The sequence below is a fragment of the Psittacula echo genome (assembly GCF_963264785.1).
Source record: "Psittacula echo genome assembly, chromosome: 7".
Classification (NCBI taxonomy): Eukaryota; Metazoa; Chordata; class Aves; order Psittaciformes; family Psittacidae; genus Psittacula; species Psittacula echo.
Window position 1 is genome coordinate 39,048,340 of NC_137740.1, and position 25,330 is coordinate 39,073,669.

Consider the following 25,330-nt stretch of genomic DNA (forward strand, 5'->3'; position numbering starts at 1 on the left):
TTAGTTTTGGTTTCCTGAGAGTGAAGTTTCCCCATGTGCCTACTTTCCACTTGAATCAGTTACTTTGCAATACAGTGTTCCTCTGTCCCGAGAATAAGGGCAGCCTGCTGAGAATTTGCCTATGGCAGCATTCTCTGCATGCTCAAGGAGGTGCTTCATATTGAGTGATGTGCCCTGTTATGCTCCTAAATGACAAGAATCAGGTGGAAGCGTTAATACTGTGGCACCATATTGGTACCAAACTGGTATCTTCTGTGGTTAAAAGAACGGCGGTTGTATGCAGCCCAAGAGAAACTGACGGCAAAAATGAATGCCCCTGTTCATTTTAATTGAGCTAAAAAAGAAGTAATTTTAAAAACAGTTACACCCTCGGAACATGCACATACAATTATGTAAAGCTTTTTGTTAATTACTCGGTACGGGTTAGTGCATTTTGAGTTAAGCCTTCTTGAGAGAGTAACTTTCCTCTTACTACTTATCTACACTAATTATAGAGTATCACAGGAATAACTAGGGATGTGGTGAATAATGAAAAAGTGACAAAAAGTGGTGAGAAGTGGGGATTAAGTACACTTTTAGAAAATGAATATTTTGAAATAACTATACCTGCTCTCTTGAGAGGTGTTTTAAAGGGATATGAGATAGTATATGCCAGGGTGTGTCTGTATATGTAAGGCTATGATCTGAAACACTCTGTGTAGAAGGATATCAGAAGCCAGTATCCCAAAAGGAATAGGGAACTGATAAGAGTATCAGTGTTGGTACATGGACTTTGAAAACAGGAGAGACTGTAGAGCTTGTTACTATCAGGTAAAGAAGACAATACCAGATCATCATGCCTGGTCAATCCTTGCTGCTTTCCAAAAAAAAAAAAACCCCAAAAACCCTCTGTGGCAACACAAACTCTTGATTGGAAAGCAAGACGATGACTTCCTCCCTCTCTCACACAAAAGGATTATCACTATAACTGATTTATGTTGTAACCCAGTGCGTCATGACATCTTACATTGACATCTTGCACTGAAATTGGAAGAATGGCTTTGATTATTTTTTAATTTGACTTTTCTTACGGAATAAATAACTGAGCAACTAAAACCTAAACCATTACAGTACTTTTGACATGCTGATGGGTTGGCATCCTGTCTAGGAATACCTGTTATTAGCATTGCACTGCTTTTCTAACTTCTGCTTCCTTTTTTTTCGTAACTTCTCTTCTACTTTACATTCCCTTCTCCCACTTTCTTTCCTATGAGAATGGAAATGAGAACAATTCACATTCTTAGCTTGTGGGATTTTGGCAGAGGAGGTCTCTCCTATTACTTGGCACTGCAGTGCTTTGCAGCTTCAGACAGCATTAGACTTTTGGCAATAGGTTTGTCTGATCTGCATCCAGTCAGATTGGTGAGATCAAAAGTGATTTCTCTCTTCTTTCTCGTACTTCTAGACTGAAGATTAAGGATAATGTTGGGGGTTTTTTTGGTAGTTCTGTAGGATCTTGTTTTAGGAAAATTAGTTGGTAGTTCATTTAGTTAAAAACAAAGTCTTATTGGTTATTCAAAGGCTAATGCTCTTGTAAAGGAGATATCTCCATCAAAACTAAAGCATTTAACCAGGAATATAAAAAGTAGCTATGTATTCAAAAGATTTTGGAAACACTGCTGTTGGTCATCTTCAATACTTCATGTATCTAAACATTCAGTTATCGATAACGGTCATTGCTATTTTATACTTATTTTAGTGGAATACTTTAAAACTTAATGAAAACAAATTTAAATGAGTAGCCTAAGTCATCATCTCTCTATCTCCAGTTAAAAAGCGCGAATCAGTGGGCTTTTCCCTAGCAGATGCAGCTTTGGACTAGATTAGACATTTTCAGTCCTAGAGCACACAAGTATGCTGCCATTCAGCCATCAAGGAGCCATACAGGATAATGAACACTTTATTTCTAGCCAGCTCATGCTGAAGAAGGGCCTGCTATGAACAGTGTTTGCAATCAAACAGCAACATTTACTTGAGCTAGGATAATCAGTTGGGTTTTTTCCTACTGAATTGTTCTATTTCCTATAATCCTGTGTAATTCCTGCAGGCGTCTCATGATTGTTGGCTTAGCTAGGAGATATAAATGTTTGGAGAAGGAGATGGGCCAAGCCACGCTTTCCCTGTGCAAGAGTAAAACAAGGAAGGGCAAAGGGAAGAAAGAATAGAAAATAGCTCTATGTCCCTCAACTCGTATGGCAACTCAGGCTGAAGTGTTCACATGCTTGCCTTCTGTTACTATACTTCTAACATTGACATATCTCATTTTTCATTTCATTTCATATTTCATTTTAGTTGTTATGAGATATAGTCAGTCATGGCACCCAAATTTCTTAAGACGAACCCAGCACTTGGCAGGATTGGGCCCTTACAGAAGATGATGAGATTGAGAGGGTCAACATACTTCTAGATTTCCATATAGCTGAATGCTGTTGCCAGGAATCCTGAGCTACAGGAAATGATGGAAAGCACGAATTCATTAAAGGCCACAGAGAGAGCAGTGTAAATAGAATTGGTGTTGCCATCTGAAATGTTGTCCATTAGTAAGAACAGTTCATAGAGAGACTGTTTTCAGATTTAAACAATAAATACTGTGTAATCTGCATGATGACTAACCTCACTTCTGCCTCTACCTGAAGCAGTCATGTTAGCAGAGACAACACACTATCTGAGAGGGGCAACTGCATGTTCTTGTGCCTCCAGACTGTCTGCATGTCAGGGCATTTGAGCTGACTTTGACAAACTATGCTGAGTACAACCAGTAAACAGAATAATGATACAAATAAGCTGCCAAAGGTTTTAGTGTTGTCATTGTCATCCTATGATATTATTAGTGGAGGAAACGAAATACACCCAATCGTATTTCTCACTTTGGTTCTATATACAACTTCAGGGTGGTGTGACAAGAGAAGAGCTGAGCAACAAAAGCTGCTACTTTCCTTCAAAATTAAAGGAAATAGAAGTATAGGTGATACTTTGACCACACTAGTCAGTTAGGACTTAAGCTGCTGGCTAGTTGAAGCTGATGGCAAAACTCTTCTTTGTTTCAGAAGAACTGCTGGTTTTCTTTTCCGAATCTAATTATTTATCTCAGCCTGTGTATTACAGTGAGCACTCCTGGAAGTAATGAAATCACAGAAGTGGAAAATGCATGAAAATTAAATCAAACCCTGCCAAATTTTTTTGCATGTTTAAGTGGGTTATATTAAAGAATATAACTTCATAGTTCTCATTTCATCATTATTGCCCAGTACAAATAGTAAGTGTGCTTAACAGTTGATTTTAATCTTTAAATTAAAATGACACACCTTTTAAGTGATTGCTACCTCTCCTATTTTTATCCTCAAAGATAAGAGCCATGAGGCTTGTGCCAAAAATAAAATCAAAATCATAAAGTCCTTTACAATAGTGTTACTGACTGTCTTACTCATATTTGACTGATCTCAATGTTTGATCATAAGTTTTTTCAACTGAACCCAGAAGCCTGAAGTAAGGTTTGACATGCTGGTGACATGATATTTAAAGTAAGTGCTCCAATGCTGGGGTTTTTTTGTGCAGATGAATAATGTGACACCAGAATATTGTCTTGACATCATGCAGAAGTTTGAAGTATCAGAAGAAAACAAGAAACAAAATGTTCTTGGGATTGAAGGTAAAGGTTTTGATTTCAAAATTATCTTTGTCTCTATATAATGTAGTGGAATGGAAAAGCTTTAACAATGTTTTGGTGTAGCTTATAATATTTGACTGTGATAGGACGTTATGTAGATTAGCAGTCTGATCAATAGTGGAGGCACATTTTTGTGGGACATGGCAGAGATAAGAGTAGGTGGGGTGAATTAGCAGTTAGTATTATACAGTGATACGTCATAGCTGTCAGACAGTAATGTGAATGCCTTGGGCTTGAATGAATTTGTTGCTGAGTATTTGTAAAACAAATGTAAAACCATGTGATTTATACCACAGCTTGCTCATAACTGAAGCAATAAAAGCAAAGTTTCCATTCTACTCTGTCTTTGCAGGTTTGGAATTGCTCCTGTACAATCCATTGATTTATGCTTATGTGAAATAAGCATATGAAATGAAATACGGGTAGTTGCATTTTCTTTGGGTTTGAAAACCTTATTCATCTCGTTTGCTAAAGCGATTCTAAATGGTTTATTTGTTCAGAACCCAGCTTGGAATCAAATGAAAATCTGAACTGGCATGAAATAGATTAAATGCCATGGTGTGTTAATTTGCCCAGAAGACAGCTTTTGTGAAGCAGCATAATTTAAATGGTGACTTTGGGTTGGAGGAAGGAGAATTCTTTCACATGGTACTGAATCCTCGGTATAACCTCCCAGATCTTAAACAAGCCTCTGGTGTGACCCAGGGTGCTGCACTTGAACTGAAGTAAGGAAAGCAAAATGAACAAGCCATGCACTTAAAAAATATTTCTGAAAGCATTTGTGTTCCTCTTAACCTTACTGCTGCTGCTTTTGTGTTTGAGTTGCTTTCAGGGTTAGTGCTGTTTGCACTATTGTTATGTAATATTTTACATTTCTCTGTCTCAAAGGAGTGATTTTTAAAACTTTATCTATCTAAAGCTGATTTACGGAAGTATAAACCAAGTAGCATATTCTCAGATAAACTTGAAGCATAGGGAAAACTGTAAACTATAGTGAAATTAGCTAGATGTTTGAGTTGGCTAGCATGGACCCCGTTCTCCCTGCGCTGCAGTGCAGCCCTTTGGGTGGTGCTACCTTGTCTACATGTTATATTCAGTCAGGGTAGTGCTTACAGTAAAGGAGTGTCACTGGGGCAGAGTCAGCGATAAACTCAGGGAGTGGGGGAAAGGATGGAAAAGAAGCATTTGCTTCAAAGTCAGGATGTCAGTCTGACTCCCACTTCTGTCCTGTGATCTGTATAAGAAAGATCTGACAATTTCACTTTGATGAAAGTGTGTTATTTTGTTTTGTTCTTGACACTGTTGTGCTTTCTGAAGATAACTTCTCAACTTGGGACCCATGGAGCATTAACAGCAGCATGAAGTCCTGGCAGCTCTGCAGGATACCAAACCTATACTCTTGCAGGTGTCATAACCTTTGTCTCTTCTGCTGCCCAGTATTTGAGGGATTTCCTCTGCTTCCTCGTATTTACAATACATTACACTTGTGACGGAGCAGAACAGAATAGCTTTTACCTGCTACCATCACAAGGGTCCATTGAGAGAAAGATGGTGCACATGTCAAATTCTTTGCATCCTGCTGAATGTGAGGCTGAGGTTCCTCCCCCCCTCCCACCTTCCCATCTATATTCCCAGCAAGCAAAATCACTTGCCCTCCAAGGCACAATTCATCTTCCCAGGAAATGCAGAGTGATGCTGCCGAAGCATTTGACCCAATTTCTCAGTTATACTGATGCTTTAACAAAGATCATGAGGGGGTAGGGGATACCAGTTTAAGAAGAAGGGGAAGGAAAAGACAGTTTTTGTAACAGTAATGACTCATGGTTTAGCTGCTTGCTCTCTGCAGTAGCATCTAGATGAAGAGATCATTTTTATCTCACTGAATAATGGTGAGGGAGGATATTTTCTGCCACCAATTCTAACAGAATCAGTAACACATTTTTCTGTTCCACTTAATAGCGAAGTGGTTTTGTCTGAACTGCAGAAGGCAGCTGGAGCACACTTGTTTGTCCGTGCACTGGATTTGGTGTAGGTTCGTCAGGGTTTCATAGAATTTTTTACTTGTGTGTTTTTGTCATCTGCCCCTTTTGAGGGTCTGAATGAAACGTCTGATCTGAAAATAGGTTGGCCAGTGGCCGTATCTATCTGTCTTGTTTTCAGCCTTCTCATATAGCTACTGTTCTTTACTTTTATGCTTCTCTTAGAATCCTGTTTTGTTTTTCACTATTAGTTGTTAATTAATTTCTGAAGAGGCTTAGCTCAATGTCACGTTTTGCAAATGCTTCATTTTTATTTTTCAGAGAAGTCATAAATGTGTCTTTCTAGATTATATTTGCTTTTCTAGTTCAAAGCTGTTTGAAAATTGCCTGGGTTGGATCTTGGGAATGTATTCTTGTCAAAGGTGTCAGAACTTCTATAGGCTTCAAAAAGAAATACCTGTGTGTGTGCCACCAGAGGACTGAGTCTGTGGAGAGTCTTCAGTTTCCAAAGAACCAAGCAAGTCACAGACAGTAGTTAATATGTTGAAAACACAGCGTAAAGGAAGATAATCCCTGTGATGTGGTTTTGGAGACCACGAGCACAGATAAGCATAAACAGAAAAAAATAAATGTTACAGTGCAAATCATTTGCTTGGCAAATATGTACTGCATCTATTGCAAAACTGTTTCTCCTTGTTCAAAGGTTTCACCAACTTCATGCGCAGTCCTGCTTGTGATATATTTAATCCGCTGCACTGCGAAGTGCATCAGGATATGGATCAACCCCTTTGTAACTACTTTATTGCTTCATCTCACAATACATACCTGACGGGAGACCAACTGCTGTCCCAGTCCAGAGTGGAGATGTATGCACGAGTGCTGCAAGATGGTTGTCGATGTGTTGAAGGTATATTTTTAGTGTAACCTTCTGTCTCTGGGAAGTATGATGGATATTTCTGACGAGCACAAAGTCAATGGCAAACTCGAAGCATTCATGGTTCACTGTCTGATTACCTTAAGTTGTAAACACTTGTTTTCTAGCTGTCTAAAAAGAATTTTTCTATTGGGAATGACCATCTCAAGCACCATAGACACCACTGTTTTCTTCTGCCTGCTGCTGTGTTCTTATGCTTTTCTCAGTCAGTGCAAGCCTTCCATTGCCCTGAATTTGTGTAAAGCATTTTTTTTTTGTGTGTGGCACAAGCTCCAATAAGGCAATGGGCAGGCACCTGTTTGGGAACCTGCAGTTCCAGCAGAGCAGCCCTGGGTGTTCTGCTCTGCAGTTCCCCCGTGCATCACAGAACAGCTTCCAAATCCACGTTGTTCAGAATGAGCTAAACCAGCAAAGACCTTTTTCTTTTACAAGCTAAATGGGAAAGTGGGTGTTTGCATATGCAGTTCCTCCTGTGGATGCGAAGGGAAGATGAAAGGTGCCTGTAGGAGGAGGACAGGTGTGCAAACAGTTCCTTCTATCAGCACAGCTGAGTATCTATTTCTGTCACTGTCTTAGAGCTGAGAAACTTAGCTTTTGTCTGCTGCAGTGGAGAGGTAGGATGCAGTTTCATTGGCTGGATGCTGATGTATTAAAACAAGATGCTGTTTGATAGCCTGGAGACTGTGCTGGATTCTTGTTCAAGTTCTGCATGATTTAAATAATAACAAAACATTAGCATTTTGTTTTCAGGATTCTGGGTAGAATAAAGTCTTTTGACAAATTTTTTAGAACTAATATTGCAAACCTCATCGCTAGAAAAAAAATTGTTACTCTGAATTTAAAAATTAATTAGAGAAAGTGAACCTGAGAAGATTGGGCAATCTACCACTGTACTTTCACTTTTGTAGGAAAGTTCACCAGAATGCAGAGTAGCGTGCTATTTTGCTCGATCTCAAAACTGTTGTGGATTCTATACAGCCTAACTAATAGCTCTGTGGCTTCTGTTTGTGAAGCTCTTGACTTCCTGTAGAGGCAACAGTAGTAACAAGGTTGGTGTGAATCCAGGATAATTCATTAAGAGAAGTATTACTGTCCCAGTCCATTCTACATGTGATGGATTTGATGCTACTTTTACTACAGTCAGTTATAAAACTGCATGCTTAATTTGGCATGGAAAAAGACTAAATTCTTTTTAAATAGTCTGTCTTTCAGAAGCAGAAGCTGCTTTCCCAAGAGGTAGCTGTAAATGCTATTTGACCTATCACACCTTTATAATTTTATATATAAGGAAAAAAACCTCTGCTTAATATAAGGGGAAAAAACAAATTTAGGTTACATATTTCTCATTTGATGTAAGAAAAAAGCCTGGTTTGTTAGTCTTAACTCAATTGGTAGGTCATAATAAATTGAATGAATTTCTTGACACCTGCATGTTTGGGTAGTGTACATATTATTGCCAGTTCTGCTGTCAAGCAAGATCAGCAGAAATGTATCAGATCATGGCATCTCTTAATGTATAGCTTTTTCTTTCCTCATAGTGGACTGCTGGGATGGTCCAGATGGAGAGCCGGTAGTGCACCATGGTTACACTCTTACTTCTAAAATACTTTTCCGTGATGTGGCAGAAACTATCAATAAATATGCCTTCATCAAAAATGAGTAAGTGTAGAGTGAGTTCTGAAGCTACACCTGTTTGGTTTGTGTCGTTAATCCCATGTCAAAATCAACAATCAACATCGGGAAGTATGAATATTCCTTAAAACACATTGAAAAATTATAAATTTGATTCTGTTCCCCTGTTTGTCATATTTATTGTTCAACTGCATGAGCTGTTTCCATCAATCAAGTTAGAAAGTTCATCCTAAGTTAGAAAGACCTTTCTTGCATTGTAAACTCAGTGACGTTTTGAACAGTCTGAGACTGTTGAATATCTTTGAACAGAACTTTGCACTCATATCCACAGGGAAATTATGCTTAAAAATCAATATATTCTCTATGTAAGGAAAATGCTTCATTTCAGTAGGAAAATTGAGCAGCTATCTTATACATAGTATGAGAAAATACTGAGATGTAGGGTAATGTTCAGATTCTATTTTGTTTACCATGGTGATTTGTAACAGTTTATTATGAAAATCATGGAGTTTAACCACATATATGCAACAGCCTTAGGTCATGAGTATAGAATTTTGAGTATTTGAGAAAGAATAAAGGGTAAATGCTTACATTCTCCTATTCAAAAAAAAAAAAAAAAGAAAAGGCAGGAGCAGGCAAAAAAATTCCCAACCAACAAACGAAATACTCGAGCCCAAAAGTTTGGTGTTATTGATTAGAAACAGGACGTGGGGATTTCAAAACTGAAGGAGGTAGTTCTTTATTTGGTGTGTAGTTGGCATTGGGGATTCCTTGCCATAGAATTCTGGGGCTGCCAAGAGTTTAGAAAACAACAAGGCAAATTTGTGGAATGTCTTTACCCACGGAAACTTCAGCTGCAAGTTCCTGGAGCCTTGAATCTGTTGATTCCAAAACATTTTTCTTCAGGAGCATCTTGCTGGTCACTTAGAGGTTACGAAGACTTTGTTCATGGCTTGCAAAGGAATAACGTACCTTCTGCTCAGTTACATAGAACAGCAAGGCATTCTGTTGCTGTTGAGCTTTATTGCAAGTTTCTCTGTGCCTCATGCTTGGTGATCATCAGTTTCAAACTTTGTCACCCTGTGTGCTAGTGGGTAGGGTTGGAGTAAGAGAGCAGAATCACCTGCATGGACTATCTGAGGGATTCTGACAGAACACAGATTTGGGAGTTTATGTGCAAAGTCCTTCTTCCCAAAGTGAGTTTGTTTCCAGACTACTAACAATGCAAAAGCAAACTGTGTGAAAAAAGTTTACATGGCAAGCTGTGCAGGTCTTCTCTCTTAAAACAGTTATGACAATATCTGGGGTTTTTGCTTCTAGGTTTCCAGTGATACTGTCTATTGAAAACCATTGCAGTATTCAGCAGCAAAAGAAGATTGCTCAGTACATGAAGGAGATATTTGGTGACAAACTGGACTTGTCATCTGTAGTCACTGCAGATTCCAGACAACTTCCTAGCCCTCAAAATTTGAAAGGGAAAATCCTAGTGAAGGTAACTTGCTACTGGTGGTGTGTTCAAAATGCAAAAAAAGTAATATTTTTTGTGCTATTTATTGTATATTTTCTTTGGCTTTAGAGAACCAGTTCAGCAGTATCATGTAGAACAGTACAGATGCAGTAAGTGAGTTAAAATTCTGAGCATTTCAGAGACAAAGTAAGTTCACCTTGGACTTGGCAAGTGTTCCAAAGTACTTTTGTAAGTGTTTCAACAGGGAGGTGATATCAAGAGCAGGGGAAAGAAAATTCTATTTTTTGAGCATCTTATCTGAGAGTCTTAAAGACAAAAGTGCTTATTTTTAAACCTTAGCACCATGTCAGGAGAGCAGAAAAATGACATAAAATCCATGAATATGAATAAAAAGAACTGTGGCAGTTACCTGAACCTGGTATTTTTTTTTTTTTTTTAAGTTTGTTTAAATTTGTCTAGCCTGTTATTAATGGATATTGTTCTATATGGTTCAGATCCCTATAGCATCTAAACATTACCCTACAGTTCCTTCTTGATACTCATATTTTGGAGTAATATAAAAGCATCTCAAAATTTCTTGTTTTCTTGCATTTCCCCCTCATCCTGCTTTGAGCAGTAGTTCATGAAATGAAACTATTTTCATGGTTCATCAGCTGTGTTTATGAAAGAAGAGCACTTCAGAAGGTAGCTATAAGGAACAGTGAAGGAGGAGGAGGCCCTGGAGCACTGAAGTTAGTGTTGTATGCAAGATTAACTGTTTGAACCTCTCAATATAAACAGATTTGCTCTGAAAGGAATTTCGAAGACTGAGATGAATATAATAAGAAAGAAAAGCAAGGCAGACCTTTGAGAGGGTGATTAATAGTTGTGGCTTATCAGACTGTCAAATTTACTTTGACACATGGGGGCAATTACTTTGCTGTGAGCTCTTGAGATACTTCCCCCCCCCCCGCCCCCGCCATCCTCTGCATCAAGCTGGCTACCAGGATTCACAATTCTGGTTTGATGTTAGTTTGGACATATTTCAGTGTGTAGTGCAAAGCTGACTCTGAATTAGAAAACCTTCACCTGCTTTACTGAATCAGTTTTCATGTGTAACTGCTAGTTAATGAGCTATGCAAGCATGTAGTGTTGGTGTTTTAGGGAATCAAACTGACCAATACTTAATGTCAGTTGTGCGACAAAACCTGGCACACCTGGCTTGAAATACTATGTCAATGCAGAAAAAGCAGGAGAGGTTTGGTACTGTGCAGCTCTTACATGAAATTTTGAGCTGGTTTTTGTAGTACATCTGAGTTTGTAACTTCAGTTTAATTCTTCAGTTGACAGTGCTGAAATCCCGTGAGCTCTTATAAAGGAGTGTGGAGCTGAGCTAATGTTCAGAGAATAAGGAATACTATTTTAAGCATCACAGTATCTTTTCACAAAGCCCTGTCTCCCATCTCCTGCTCAATTTAAGCAGCCCTGTTGGAAAAGATAAGATCATGCTTAGGAATCAGCATCTTTTTGAGAAGTAAACCACTTTCTCATATCTTGCCATTATTTTTGCTGTTTTTTACATTTTACTATGAAAGGCAGTTTTGATTCATTAGCCAAACAATTTTGAGTAATGGCATAATTTTCATCTTGCTAGTGTATATAAAGAGTAATTGTAATAATACTCATGGATTTAAGCCAGTATTAAAGGTGACAGCCTGAAGTGAATTTGACCTACTCGTTAGCAGGGTAGCATTATTAATTTCCAAATGCAGCCTATAAATCAATCTATTTCTGGAGAAATCTGGGTGTAATTCTTGTCTACCTCTGCCACTGATGAAACAGACTGTGAACATTTCTGCAATCAGTGAGAAAGACACACATAGAAGTAATAACTCAAAAGTTTAATAGGTAATTTATTAAGTAGTAGACAGTAAAGCAAGAGGCAATGGCCACAAGTTACAGCTTGGGAGGGGCAGATTGAATGCCAGGAAAAGCTTTTTCAGCTGAAGGTAGTGCAGCATGGAAAGAGACTGTGCAGAAGGCCAGGGGAGTCTCCACCTTTGAAAGTTTGGAAGACATGGCAAAGCAAAGCTTGTTGAGAGCTGGTAGTGATCCTCCTTTAGTGGGAGATTGGACCAAAGACATTCAGAGCTCCCATAGCCAGCATTTCTAAGGTTCTGTGATTGTGCTTCACTGCAAGTCATGAAACAGGAAAATTAAAGATGAATGCTCTAAAAAGCAAAACTAAAACTAATCTGTCAGAGCATTATTTTTTTTTTTTTTTTTTTTTTTTTTTTTTTACTGTAAGTAGCCAGTAACCTCTGTTTGATGCTCACCACTCTAATCAGTTGTTGGAAACTAAACATGGGGTTAAAGTAGTTCCTTTCTAATGTAGATATACAACGTTCACAGTACTGGATTAGCATCTAATTTTGGACTGCTGACTATACTCTTGCCATGACCATGCAATGTTAAAATAGGTTTTGATTTTGCTGCTTCCTTCATGTTGATGGCTGCTTGCAGTGACTTCTTTTGTGTCTGCGTTTTCTATTCTTATTGAGGAACCTATAACAAAATCTCAGCTTCTGACATTTATTTTTTTTATTTTAAATATACAATAGTCTGCTTGCTAGGAGTGAGTCTGAAATATCTGGAAGTTAACTCAAAAAAATCTTTTGGACCCTTGCTTGCTTTCTCCAGACATGGGAGGTGATACACATTTTTGAAAGAGCTTGCAAAGATCTTCCAGAAAGAAACTTTTCCAGAAAAATCTTAAAATATCACCTGCGATAATCTAGGTCCTTGAACCAGTTTGCATGAGAAACTCTGAATACAAATTCCAGACTGTGGTCATAATTAAAATAAAGAATAGTTGAGGAATGAGCTATTTTGGTCTTTGCATTAAATAACACTGGCCATGTGTGCATTTATTGTGAATATTTTTTTTTTCTCACTTTAGGGTAAAAAGTTGCCATGCAGTCTCGGAGCAGATGCTGAGGAAGGAGAAGTTTCAGATGAGGATAGTGCTGATGAAATTGAAGATGACTGCAAATTAAAGCCTTGCTACGTATGTGCATTTATACAGTTCCGAGAACTGTTACTCTACATCTCTTACATGCATACTCTATAATCCTACGTAGTTTTTAGCAGATGAGTTTTTAACTGTGATTTCTAAGTCAGGTCCTTAACATGCAGAAGTTATATAATTTTGCATTTAGATATGGAATGACATTGTTTGGAAATGCACACTTTGTCTTTTAAATTATATAAATAAAGGATTTAAGTACTTCAGGTACACTGGACTGTAAGCATTGATGCTAGCACTTGCAAGCTTGCTAGGCTTTTTTCAGATACAAATGTGTAGTACTTAAAGCAATGGCATGATGGATTTGCTACACAATTGCTAGATGAAAATTGAGACATACAAATGAAACAAATATGAGGTGTGAAACATTCATTTTCAATCCTTCTGTTTCTTATTTTTTTGATACAGAAGATTGATTTCCATTTGCTTTCTTAACTCTTCGTTTATTTTTCTGCTGTTAATTTTATTAACATATTTTTTTGCTACAAGCTGAAACTGGTGCGCATTATCCAGTAAGTGGGTTGTTTTTTTTTTTTTAGTCAGAAAACAGCCTTGCTTCACCAGTTAAAACTTTTGAACAAAGAAAATGCTATCTAGGGAGACGTAGAAAGAATTGATTTGAAAGAATTCAAATTACTACTTGGCAAGTCTAGTTTTAGCTTACTCAGTGACTCAGAATTTTATATTTTTGTTGGTTTTTACTACAGTATTGGAACTATTTGGTATTAATTTATGGGGAAGCTTGAAGACTCCCAATTCCATAAATCTTTAGGAATATGATTGATTTTAAGTACAGCTACAAAATTCTGCAGGTTTAAGTTCAAGGAAAAAGTATATATTGAAAGAACGTAACTCTAATTATGGGTGTAGTGAGATGAGATTGCTCTACTGGTTCTGAAACCAATGTAAGGCCTGAAACCAATGTGCTGTTCACAGGAGCAGTCTGTGTAATCCATGTATACTTCACTAATGTGGCTTGAGCGCTTCTGATAAGATTATGGTTTCTTTAACAGAAAGATCTAAGAAAAATCTGGCAATCCTTAAAGCCAATGCAAAACACAGTATGTCTTTTGGGGCTAGAAATGGAACGTGTTAGGACAGAACAGTTGCTTTCCTCTCCTTTCTCAGGAGAAGTCTCACACCTCAGTGACAAAGGGATGCTAAGTGCACACTGTTCTACAAGATCCATTTTTATTTTAGGCACCTTATGTAAGAGACTGGTTTCTATCCGTATAGTACATATGAGTGTTGTTAATTCCTCTTTCTTACTGTTTGGAGCCGAAGCATAATGATGCTTGGGTTGTCTGGTATTTTGGAGGAAGAAGGTAAGTGCATTAGCTAGAAATTCATGTCATCATGTGAGAGAGAAGATCAGACTTGTGACGGTTTTGAAAGAAATTGCTAACACCAGGGCCAGGTTCTGGGCGTTCTACGTGGTGGATTGTGCTTTGGTGTGGCAGTGTAAGTTGTGTCAGGAGGACTAAAAAGAAAAAGGAGAATGGAAAGAGCCACAAAAGCCACTAATAGAAAAGGCAAGGTTATGCAAGACAGGATTATACAAGAAGCTTCTTCTTGCACAAAGAAAATGTTCTGAGTGTTGTGTTGCCTGAAGAGTGTGTAATGCTTCGTCAGGCTGTCCCAGAAGCGATGGACATAATAATCTACTTTAACTGGATTTCCTAATGGATTTAACTGGATTTCTTTCAGAGTAATGGTGCAACTGAGCACCAGGTGGAATCTTTTATAAGAACAAAACTGGAATCTCTAATAAAGGAATCCCAAATCAGGGACAAAGAAGATCCTGACAGCTTCACTGTGAAAGCCCTACTAAAGGCAACTCATGAGGGTTTAAATGTTAACCTGAAGCAGGTATGTGGGTTTTTCCCTTTCATATGCTGTGTTCAATATTAAGTGAGTACAATGTGTATTGCACATTTTTCAGATGAGAAAGCTGATAATTTAAACAGCTTCTGAAAGTTTGCTTTGTCCAAAGTGAAAACTTGGAACTATTTCAGGGAAATATCTAAGAAGAGAGTTTGGTCAAATGTGAAGAGTATGTTGCTTCAATGTTTTCTAATCTGGTTTGTTCCTTGTAACACTTGGAAGCAACCAATTCAGTAAGTACCAATTGCAAGCATGTGTCAAGAAATTCAGTTTGTGTCTAGAAAGATCCTTTTTCTATTGCCTTAGTCTTAGGAAGACTGGCCATAATAACAGAAAGTGTTCTCTGCCTGTAATGCCAATGGATGAAAGAAAGGTTGGGTTTTTTTTCATGACTTTCAGACTGTTTCAGATCAAGAAGGGTAGGTTTTCTTTTCCCTTTTGACATCAAACTACTTTTGTAAAACAATAAAATGTATCAGAATTTTGACTACATCAGTAAGCACTACCTTGAATCCACGGATACCGTACTTTCACCTCAATTGTATGCAAACCTCGGTTAAATACTGAGTGAATTGTTGTGTGGGGGTGCCTACTCTGTAAGAGGTATAGTCTTAAAGGTCAAGTACATGTAGCTCTGCTTTCTGCATGTCTTCCCACTCTTTAGGGCCTATGTAGTTTTCATAAATCTCTTTCACCAAGGCTGGACCTATGAGACTTTTCCTGGAGCCAGGCTTGCTTGACTACAGCAAACATACTCGGCCTGTGCTGATGCTCGAGACGTCTGTAAAACCTGTGTTGTGGTGGGAAGAGGCTGTAAGAATGCAGAGGACAAAGCAATCTGACCTGACAAAGGAGGGTTATTTTCAGACTGTGGCTTTGCAGTCTGAGAAGAGTCAGATTGCTGGTTTCCTTTGGCCTTCATGAGGTCAGAAAAGTGGGATTTCAGAAAGCAAACTCCCTATGTTAGTAAATATGATTAGATATGAGTCAATTCAATGTTACTTTTTGTTAAAATTACATTTGCTGTGTTCTCTGATGTCTGGAAAATTATTGGCCCCTAGATAGCTTTTGAAGGGGTAAGGAGTTTTGTTTAAAGAATGCAAATTTCCATAAGGTGTTGGTGTTGGATATGATGACTGAGATTGCCCATTACATGTCATTGATGTGATAAAAATACTGAAAATACTTTAGTAATACAAGTGCGTTATTCAAATATCTGTCAGGTAATAATATTAAATGATAGAATTTTCTAATTGACATTTGAAATTATTGAGATCTCTTGCTGCAACAATCCTGTGTGAAGATTGATTGTATGTGACTCTTTTCAAGGGTCTTATAGCAATACAGAGCTGAACAATTAATAACAATCAGTTAAAACAACTGGAAGAATAATTTATAGCCACTGTTGACTTAGATGGGAGGAAGCTAATTGGTTAAACACTTTGGTGGTTTGGTAATTGTCTAACTCATTAGCTAGCTTTGGTGGTGTTGTAAAGCTTTTTTCTAGTAGTTACTGTGTAATTGATGTACCAGAATGGGATCTGTTGGGAATTTTTTCTGATTTTTGGTGGTCAGATCTCATTTTCGTTTGTCGCAAGTTTTATGTGCTCATCTCCAGTAATTACCAAGAGGATTCTGGGGATAGGTGAGCAATGTAAGCAAGCAGTATGTACAATACTTAACTGTCGGTCAGGCCTGATACTAGTTTCAGTTTGCTGTTGAAACTGTCAACTCTCATCCTTATCTGAGGGAGAAAAGTACTTTGTCTGCTGAAGTTTCATTCAATGCTTTACAGAGACTTTCGTCCTGAGCTAGGAACAAATCTTTGAACATAGATACAGAGGCGATTGACTTCCTTGGATGTAGTGCCCTTACTGTGACAGTAGTCAGAAGTGAATTCCAGCTCAACACTGAACAGGGAATAACTGGAATTCATAGGAATTGATGAAACCCTGGGGGAATATTCTGCAGCACCTTTAGGTCTTTGTTTTGCTTTTTAGAAGAGAAAGGAATGTGCTTTTCTGACAGAAAAAGCTAGGCGCTGCTTGGTATTATCAAACTTATGTCTACGGGCATGGCTATAAATGTGAAACTCAGACTTCAGGCTGCCTATGAAAAGTCCACATTTATCTGCTAGATTTTATTTTTTTTTCTCTTTTCCTTTGTGACTGTTTTTAAGTGCACTTTCAAATGTTGTGTTTTGTTGTTACTTGCCTGTTTTTGCTAGACTGCTTTTTGTACATGGTTGGTTGTTGTCTTAAGTGTCAATATTTTTCCTTAATGCTAGAGGGTTGCTAAGCTATCAAGTATATAAGCAAATTAGAGAAGTCCTATGAAGATCTTGGATTTCAGTTTATGGTCACAGATCAGTATGTTGCAGTTTAGCCTTTAACTCACTTTTATTCTCACTTGGAATCAATGTACTTTTCTAATAGTGAATCAGGGTGACATGCAAAAATTTACGTTAGGTAGAAATGATGTCTTTTAGAGACTGTAGCAGTCTCTTTAAGGATGCTTCTGAAGGTATCTAGTTACACTTCTTATTGCACTTTCTCTGCACAGAACCTGGACATAAAAGAAGGTGGAAAAAAGTCTCATAGTCGATCATTAATGGGCAATTTCGGTAAACATAAGGTAAGTAAAATGAAAGACTCAGTTTGTTCTTCTAGTTCTCACAGCATTCTAGAGACACTAGGTATGTTTTATTGCTTGGAACAAGCATGGTGTGTATGGGGCAGTCAGAAAAGACTATGTGATTACGCTTGGTACATTTATTGCTGTTCAGAGGAATACTGGCTGCTAACAGTATTGGAGAACTTTTTTAAGATGAACATGTAAAGTAAAAAAAAAAAAAAACCAACATCAAAACCAACCCAAAAATCTTGCCTGACCAAAAAGATCGTCTTTACCATTGATGTGGAATTGCTGGCTTTCTGATCAAACTTGCAACGGCATAAAAGTAACGTAGACAAATGCCTTGGTGTGTTCTTGTTTTCCAGACTTGTGTGCTCACAGCACACATAATGTTGGTTTCAGTCAGGATCCAGTTTTGCTGTTTAATACCCTGAGCAGTGCCACACAGAGTGTGCTGTGACTGGCTTTCCACTTGCTTTAGGAGACTGCTGTGACTGAGTACTGGCTCTGGCTTCTGCTTTGTAAAAATGTGTTCTTCTCTGATCTCTTCATGGTTTTGCAGATAAGTTAGATGTTTGTGTAGCTGCTAGGTCAAACTGTTTGCTTCGCTGGGTCTTCAGTGTTGCAGCTGAACCAAGTAAGATCTGATATAATTCAAATGAGCATGAGGTTTCGTTTTACAGGTGGACAGCAGCTACCAGAAGTGACAGTGGGCCCATGTTTCCTCCTATTCCCATATCTTGACAAATGTGTTCCTGTCATCCACCTCCCCTGTTCCCACACTCCCACAGTGCTTTGAGGCTTTGATTTATTGAACATGTAACCTCAGCATGATTTTGTTCAACTGAAGGCTTCCTTCCTCCTGAGTCAATTAGCAGATACTAAGTAAATAAATCAGCAGATAGGCTTGTCATGAAAGGAGCACACAGCAGGTCTGCAGCTGAGTCGCTGTGCTGCAGCCTGCAGCACTGTGTGCTCCAGCCTGCAAGACACCTGTATTCCTCTTCAGTGCTCTCTGCAGTGAAAGTTGCATCTGAGCAGGGAACACACTCTGTAATTGATAAAATCTGAGCGTCAGTTTAGGAAAAACAGCAATTATGAAATAATTCATACAGCTTAATCAGCCACCAGTTCATCTGCCCTGGAGTCAGCTAGGAGCCATCAGAAATTCTCTAAGCAGGACTCATTTACACTTCGATTATAAGCTTACATCAGATTGAAGTGGACATACTTCTTTCAGCAGCTTATCTAAGTGCACATCATTCACTCAGAATATGTTGAGATCTCTAAGTACCTGTTGTGCATGATAGTGGACACTTCTGTTTGTAACCTGTGCTTGCTGATGGGAAAACAAATGCTGTGGAATGAGTTATCACTGGCAAAAGTCAGCCACTAAAAATTGCTGGTCACGCTGAGGACTGGAAAGTATGTCAATAATTTAATTACTACAACTGTATAACCTAATGGATAGAGAAGGTTGAAAAGCCCATTTGGTTCATCTCTGCTGAAAAAAATCTGAGTATATATAGATACCTTTTTTTTTTTTTTTCTTTTTTTTTTTCCCCGATTGTGTTGTAGACTGAGGCAACAGCGATGTCCAGTAACTTCCCCCTTATGCCATTCCAGCTAAAGGGATGCCTGGGAAGGATGGTTACTATTGATATTTTTGCAGGTACAGAATTATCCGCTCAGGGATGTTGACTTGGGGTATTTTCAGCCAGCTGTTGTGCCTCATGTATAAACCCTTTAAAAACTGCCAGTGGAGGGATGAACACACTAAGGCTGGCAGTTCCTGCAAGTTAACTGTGGGAAGCATCCCCAGTGCAGACCTTCAGATTCCAAAATTGAACCAAGAAACTTATTCCCAATCTAGGCAATTTTATTTCAGCACTAAACACAGCAAACTAAATTATGTACATTATTTATGTATCATAACAGGAGAAAAGAAATCTGTGCTCAATTAGCCATATGAGTAAAAGGATAAGGAGTTTTCAGTTATGTTGTTAATTACCCCTTGATGAGAAGGGAATTAAACTCTCACTTGAAGACATTGTTAATGTTGCAAAAGATGTAATGTTGTTGAAATAGGAAACTATTAAATAACAGTTGCTTGTGAAATAAAGGTGCTTTGGAGATGTTAATGTTTTTATCATAGCTGTTTACTGTCTACTGTAATAATTTGGAGTAACTTGACTGCTTGTATGGGGGGGCTCAAAAGGCAGCAGAAAGATGATGTTTGAAAATTTTGCCCAGACCGTTCTCCACTTCATGGATTATTCCTTTAATTTTCTAAGTTGGGAGTAGCATAGGTAGGTGAAAGCAACACACATTTAGATACTACTGTGTGTTACTGTTTGTTAAATATGATACAACCCATTAGAATTTCAGCAGGACTGGTGGCCACTGTACTGGAGACAGTTGGAGCAGTGTTGTGCTTCCATGTCAGGAGGTAGCAGGGGAGGGAAGCTGCAGATTATAATATTTGCAGAAATAATATTCTTCAGGCTTGGATTTGTCTGCTTACCAGCAGATAAAACTACTCCCCGGCTGCAGGCTTGGATCCTTGCAACCAGATATAGTGAGATCTGGGCACAGGTGCTTTGTGGTGGCTTTTCTTCTTTGCATGTATAGAAACACTTGACATACCACCCAGAGTTTTCTGTTGTCAAACCCCCAGGAGTCATTCTGCATCCTTGTAGGACACTGGTCCTGTGCTGTAAACCTTCTGCAGCTTGCCCAACCCACTGACATTAATTATGGTAATATTTATTTATAAAACCACCCCATAAACTGACACAGCTGTGCTTGATTCTTTCCCAACAGAAAGCTGTGAAGGTAGCATCCAAATACCATAGTGCATCGGATGATGATGAAAGCCAGCAAACACCCTGTGGGAAGGAAATGGGGCAGCTCCACAGGTGAGCCATGAATCACCATAGTTTTACAGCTCAGTTAAGCTAGAGGCAATGTTTACTACTATCGATACTTACATGTCATTGCCTCGGGGAAGTCTGTTCTTAAGAGCAGGTCATATATGACACTTCTGTTGGTGTATATTTTGCTTGACTGCTGTAGCCTGATATTTTGATTGCATAGGTTTTCATTGGTTGCAAATAGCTATTACCCTTAGACGGAAGTGTGCTAATAATACTCTTCTAATGGAAAAATGCCGATCTACATTTTGCATGCTGTAAGAAAACTGTTTAGGCTAGATAAGGGTACATCACAGCCCAGCCAACTTTATTACATCTGAGAATGTAAAGAAAAAGCAATCAAAAAAGTGCCGTTGAGAATGCATTTGTTGTCACTGAAATGCTCCTTTTTCAGATACAGCTCAAAGCTGTCTGCCTTGTTTATGTTGAGAAGAGCCATGGTGCAGCTATTTCATTATGTTTTAAATGAAAAAATTTGTGTATTGTGACTATAGAGGTACGAGGGGAACAGTCATCTTGGAGCCTTCTCTGAGGAGGCTTGCCTGTTCACAGTTGTTCATTTCCTTATTGATGAAAAGAACAGAAAGGGGGATTGAAATATGCTTTAAATATTGAAAATTTCCTGATTTGTTTTATATATTGAACATATTTCAGCAGACTGGCTCATCGAAGAAGAACAGTGAAGCTGTGCCGAGCTCTGTCTGACCTAGTGGTGTACACGAACTCTGTGGCTGCCCAGGATATAGTAGATGATGGTAAGGCTGCTGGCACAAGACTTAGACATACCTTTTTCACTTTCCTATTTGGATAGGAAACATGTCTGCCTTCTTCATTTTTCCCTTGTTTGTTTGTTGGTTTTTGGTTTTTGTTTTTGTTTGGGGTTTTTTAAGATGTTTTAAAAGTAGAGTGGTTAGTCACGTGTTCCTTTTACTTAACCGACTGCTACTGCCGAGCCCAGGACATAGTGAAAGAGTAAAGCACCACCTTTCCCTTGATTTCTTATGTCAGTTTTAAAAATGAGTCTTTTTTAGGAGAACCCTTTCCTGTTTTCACCATTCTCTAGAATTTGTCATCATCTTTTAGCTTTATTAATTTTAAGTACCATCTAATAACATGATAGAATTTTAGTTGTGATAAATAGATATGATCCCCATTCAGAAAGTGTGCAGTTGTTTCACTAAACAGAGGTAAAATGGACATTGAGGAAGTTGCAAAGGAATTTATGGGGAAGGTCACTAAATGTACATGAACAAACTGTGTATGAAATTCTGTAATTACTATAAAATTAATTCCTAATTTAGTAGAATTTAATGGGAGAATTTAAGGAGGGTGAAAGCACCATGGAGAAAGTTCAAGATACCATACAAGAACAAAGTCTTGAGGAGTTTCAGTGATATTGTTCTGAGCTGACAAACAGCTCAGCTTTTTCTGCAGGTCCAGGTGCAATCTGAATCTGTCTGATTGCTCTTGACCATTTGGGAAGGAGGGCTTGCTCATCAGAGCACAGTACTGCTCTTACCTTCCATCTAGATCTTGTGCTTTCTTGATCTTAGCTGAAGAGATGGGCAATGGAGAGATCATGCAGTTGAGTGGGTCTAACTGCTCTCTCACAGTTGAGCACTTTCACCTAAGAAAGTCTTCTGGGCAGTCTTTCTCCCACAGGGCTGATCATAGGGGGTCTGCCTAAGGGGTAAAACTTTCAGACGGAAGACCTATGAATTGGAAAGACTGCTTGGATTGCTTAGAGAAAGGATGAACTGAAATGGGTTGAGTGGTTCTATTAGTGTGTTACAAGGACAAGAGCCCTGCTGGGCACTTCTTCTCCCTGACTGTAAGCTCTTGAGTAAGATAGCTATCATCATGCTGCCATTAGTAGATTTCTGTATAGATTCTTTTTAGCAGTCATGTCTGGGGTGTTTGGCAGGAGAAAAGTCTCTAGCAATTAGCTTCAGCTCTTGCTTGGCTTCCCCTTCAAGTTCTGAAAGCTTGACAGTAGAACAAAAGACCATCCTGGAAGGGGAAGCTGGTGCTCTTCAGCTATGCAGTGTATGTGAGTATGTGATTTGCATATGACAGGGTAATCTATGTTATAATTTAGGACTAAATCTCATGTTCCACTTGATTAATACCAGCATAACTGAGGTCTGAGTTCAGGCCCCCATCTCGTAGGATTCTTTTATAACCTGTTTGTTGATTTAACAATGCACACAGGATCAACAGGGAATGTGCTATCATTCAGTGAAACAAGAGCCCACCAAGCAGTGCAGCAGAAGGCTGAACAGTTTATGCTTTACAACCAGAAACAGCTTACAAGGGTGTATCCATCAGCCTATCGGATTGACTCCAGCAATTTCAATCCTTTACCTTACTGGAATGTTGGTTGCCAGTTAGGTAGGTGTCGCATGGAAAACTTACTTCCCAGTCCTTCTGTATGTGATAAGTGAATATTATCATTATCAATGACACCTGAGTTTTCTCTTTCATCAGTGGCACTAAACTACCAGTCTGAGGGACGTGTGATGCAGTTAAATGAAGCAAAATTTAGGGTAAACGGCAACTGTGGTTATGTCCTCAAACCTCAGCAGATGTGCAAAGGTAATGTCCCACTATACATTTCTTACTGTGTCAAGCCTTTCAGAAAGTGTCTTCATATGAAGTCGTAAAGACACAAGAAAGAACATATATAGAATCTTTAATATTTCCATACATTCATAACTTATTAGAGGGGACCTTTCTGTCTTGTAATCATATAACTAAGGGCTGCTTAGCTCAGAAAAGGTTGCAAGAAAGTGGAATGAAATTTTAAAATTAATCAATAGCTGTTTCATACTCTGTAAGTTACTTTCTTATGACTGAACTTTGGCTATATGTATGCATCTTGGGTGGTACTTCTTCTGTGTGTCTTTTCCTTACAATTCTCATTCCTTGCCCTCTTTTAGGCACATTCAACCCCTACTCTGCTGATCCACTTCCTGCCAGTCCTAAAAAGCAGCTTATTCTGAAAATCATCAGTGGACAGCAGCTACCTAAGCCCCCTGATTCCATGTTAGGGGACAGAGGAGAGGTAAGATACTCTGATACCATCAGATGCTTCAATGAGAGGCCCTGGAGTGACATGACAGATTGTGGCTCAAATAAGCTTTCTCCTTATTTAAATATACCAATAAATTTCCAATATTGTCAAGCTTTTGGTCACTAAATGCTGCATTTTCCCAAGGAGTCTGTATCCTACACATGATGTTTAAGAACTGATTTGTACTTTCTTGAAAATTAGTCATAGCTGGCCATAGCTTTTGAGACTACAAACCGTACCTCAACTTATACTTCATGAAGTCATTTCTCATGATTATGCTGCTTGAAAATCCGTCTGAATCAAAGGGTTTTGAATTCTCATATGAATTTAAATTAACTCTGTGCATGAATTTTCTTAAAAATTGACTTTTAGCTTTTATTATTGGCTTGCTTTTAAAATACTTTGTTTTTAAAAAATAGATAATAGATCCCTTTGTTGAGGTGGAAATTATTGGACTACCTGTTGACTGCTGTAAAGATCAGACCAGAGTGGTTGACGACAATGGTAAGATAATCTGGCTGATTTCTTCTTCTTGGAGTAAAATATTGAGTAACTATAAATGATTTACTTTCTAAATTGCAAAGCTTCTTATCTGATGAACTGAAATGTATTCTAACAGATTAATTCTGGAATTCTGGTGTGGGGAGGCAGACAAGCTAGAAGTGAAGGACAGGAGCTGTTCACCACAATATTGTCTCCTGGATAGTTCTTACATCTCCTTTATGCAGAAGTTGCAATATTTTTTTTTTTTAATTTTTTAATGTATGGAAAATACATGTATAACTTTGAATGCAATGAAAAAAACCAAATCACATCCTAGGCAATTTCGCTGCCACATCAGCCTTCATAGGAGAAAGGTGAATAACAGAGTGGGATAGCCTGTTGCAGCAGGAGAGGTGGCATCAGTTCTCATAGGCAGTTATAAAACAATGGGGAGAGAAAAGTTGTAGTTCCTCTTTGTTCTGATTTGTCCTTAGCCTACTGTAGTTCTACAAAAAAGCAGCTTGCCTTGGTATCCTTGCCAGCTACCCAAACAACCATTTTGTTTGTAAAAGCAACCCAAGAGACATCTGTCACGTTGAGTTACTTACATAATAGAGATTGAGTGCACCTGTATCTAGATGAGCAATAAGTAATAAGTTATCATTTGTGTATTTGGTCTGCTTGTTTTCTATGTCTCTTGCTGCATATCATGAAAATTGAGGCTACTGCTTGTTATGGACTTGTTTTCCAAAATATCTGTTCTGTTTGCTTTACAGGGTTTAATCCTGTTTGGGAGGAAACACTCACCTTTACTGTCCACATGCCTGAAATAGCTTTGGTGCGATTTCTTGTTTGGGACCATGATCCTATAGGGCGAGACTTCGTTGGACAAAGAACCCTGGCCTTTAGTAGTCTTGTGCCTGGTTAGTCCCACTTGTTTGATTTAGAAATCTAGCTGAAGAACAAACAGCTTTAAACTTAAAGATGAAGTTATCAGCATAAGAGATATGCTTGTATCTCTGAAACTTCTTGTACAAGCATGGACAGTTCTTCTTAGGGTGGTATATTCAGCATTACTTGAGGGAGTTTGGGTGTCTGTGCTTTTGGAAATTGCTATTGGGGTCTGATTTATAACTTGGAGGCAGTTTGCTCTGGGGTGGGCTTGGAAAACAAGAACCTAAGAGAAGTTTTAGTAAAGGCATAAGGTGGCTTACTGTATATATTTCACTTTTATAGGCAGTCATTACCAGTTGTGCTTAAAATTATTTGTGGTGTAATATTTTTGGCTTACTAGGTTATCGTCATGTGTATTTAGAAGGACTGACAGAAGCATCCATATTTGTTCATATAATCATAAATGACATCTATGGAAAGGTAGGTATATCTGGAAATTTACATCTTTTATGACTTGTTTGTTTTAATTCTTCTGATAAAAATGGATTTAAATATATCACAGAACCTCACAGATTTGTGTGGTTTCTAAATGATTCTTGCAGCTTAGGTTTGTGGCAGTTTGTACCTTGGTTTGGCAGTGCCTAGC

The 25,330-nt window shown here is 38.4% G+C and overlaps 1 protein-coding gene across 2 annotated transcripts in view; it reads left to right on the forward strand.

The window, feature by feature from the left end:
• Positions 1–25,330, forward strand: part of PLCH1 (phospholipase C eta 1) — a gene marked incomplete at both ends in the record, with an annotated part of 63,976 nt that overhangs the window by 30,867 nt on the left and 7,779 nt on the right. The window contains 15 exons of one of the 2 annotated variants that reach the window (XM_080623693.1): positions 3,595–3,688; positions 6,389–6,592; positions 8,158–8,278; positions 9,572–9,743; positions 12,658–12,765; positions 14,491–14,652; positions 17,230–17,301; positions 20,125–20,219; positions 20,889–20,989; positions 22,446–22,625; positions 22,722–22,829; positions 23,174–23,298; positions 23,727–23,811; positions 24,567–24,713; positions 25,085–25,164. In XM_080623693.1, coding sequence (XP_080479819.1) covers positions 3,595–3,688; positions 6,389–6,592; positions 8,158–8,278; positions 9,572–9,743; positions 12,658–12,765; positions 14,491–14,652; positions 17,230–17,301; positions 20,125–20,219; positions 20,889–20,989; positions 22,446–22,625; positions 22,722–22,829; positions 23,174–23,298; positions 23,727–23,811; positions 24,567–24,713; positions 25,085–25,164 — 1,854 coding nt within the window. The remainder of the gene's footprint in view (positions 1–3,594; positions 3,689–6,388; positions 6,593–8,157; positions 8,279–9,571; positions 9,744–12,657; positions 12,766–14,490; positions 14,653–17,229; positions 17,302–20,124; positions 20,220–20,888; positions 20,990–22,445; positions 22,626–22,721; positions 22,830–23,173; positions 23,299–23,726; positions 23,812–24,566; positions 24,714–25,084; positions 25,165–25,330) is intronic. The other variant, XM_080623694.1, reaches the window with a different exon arrangement.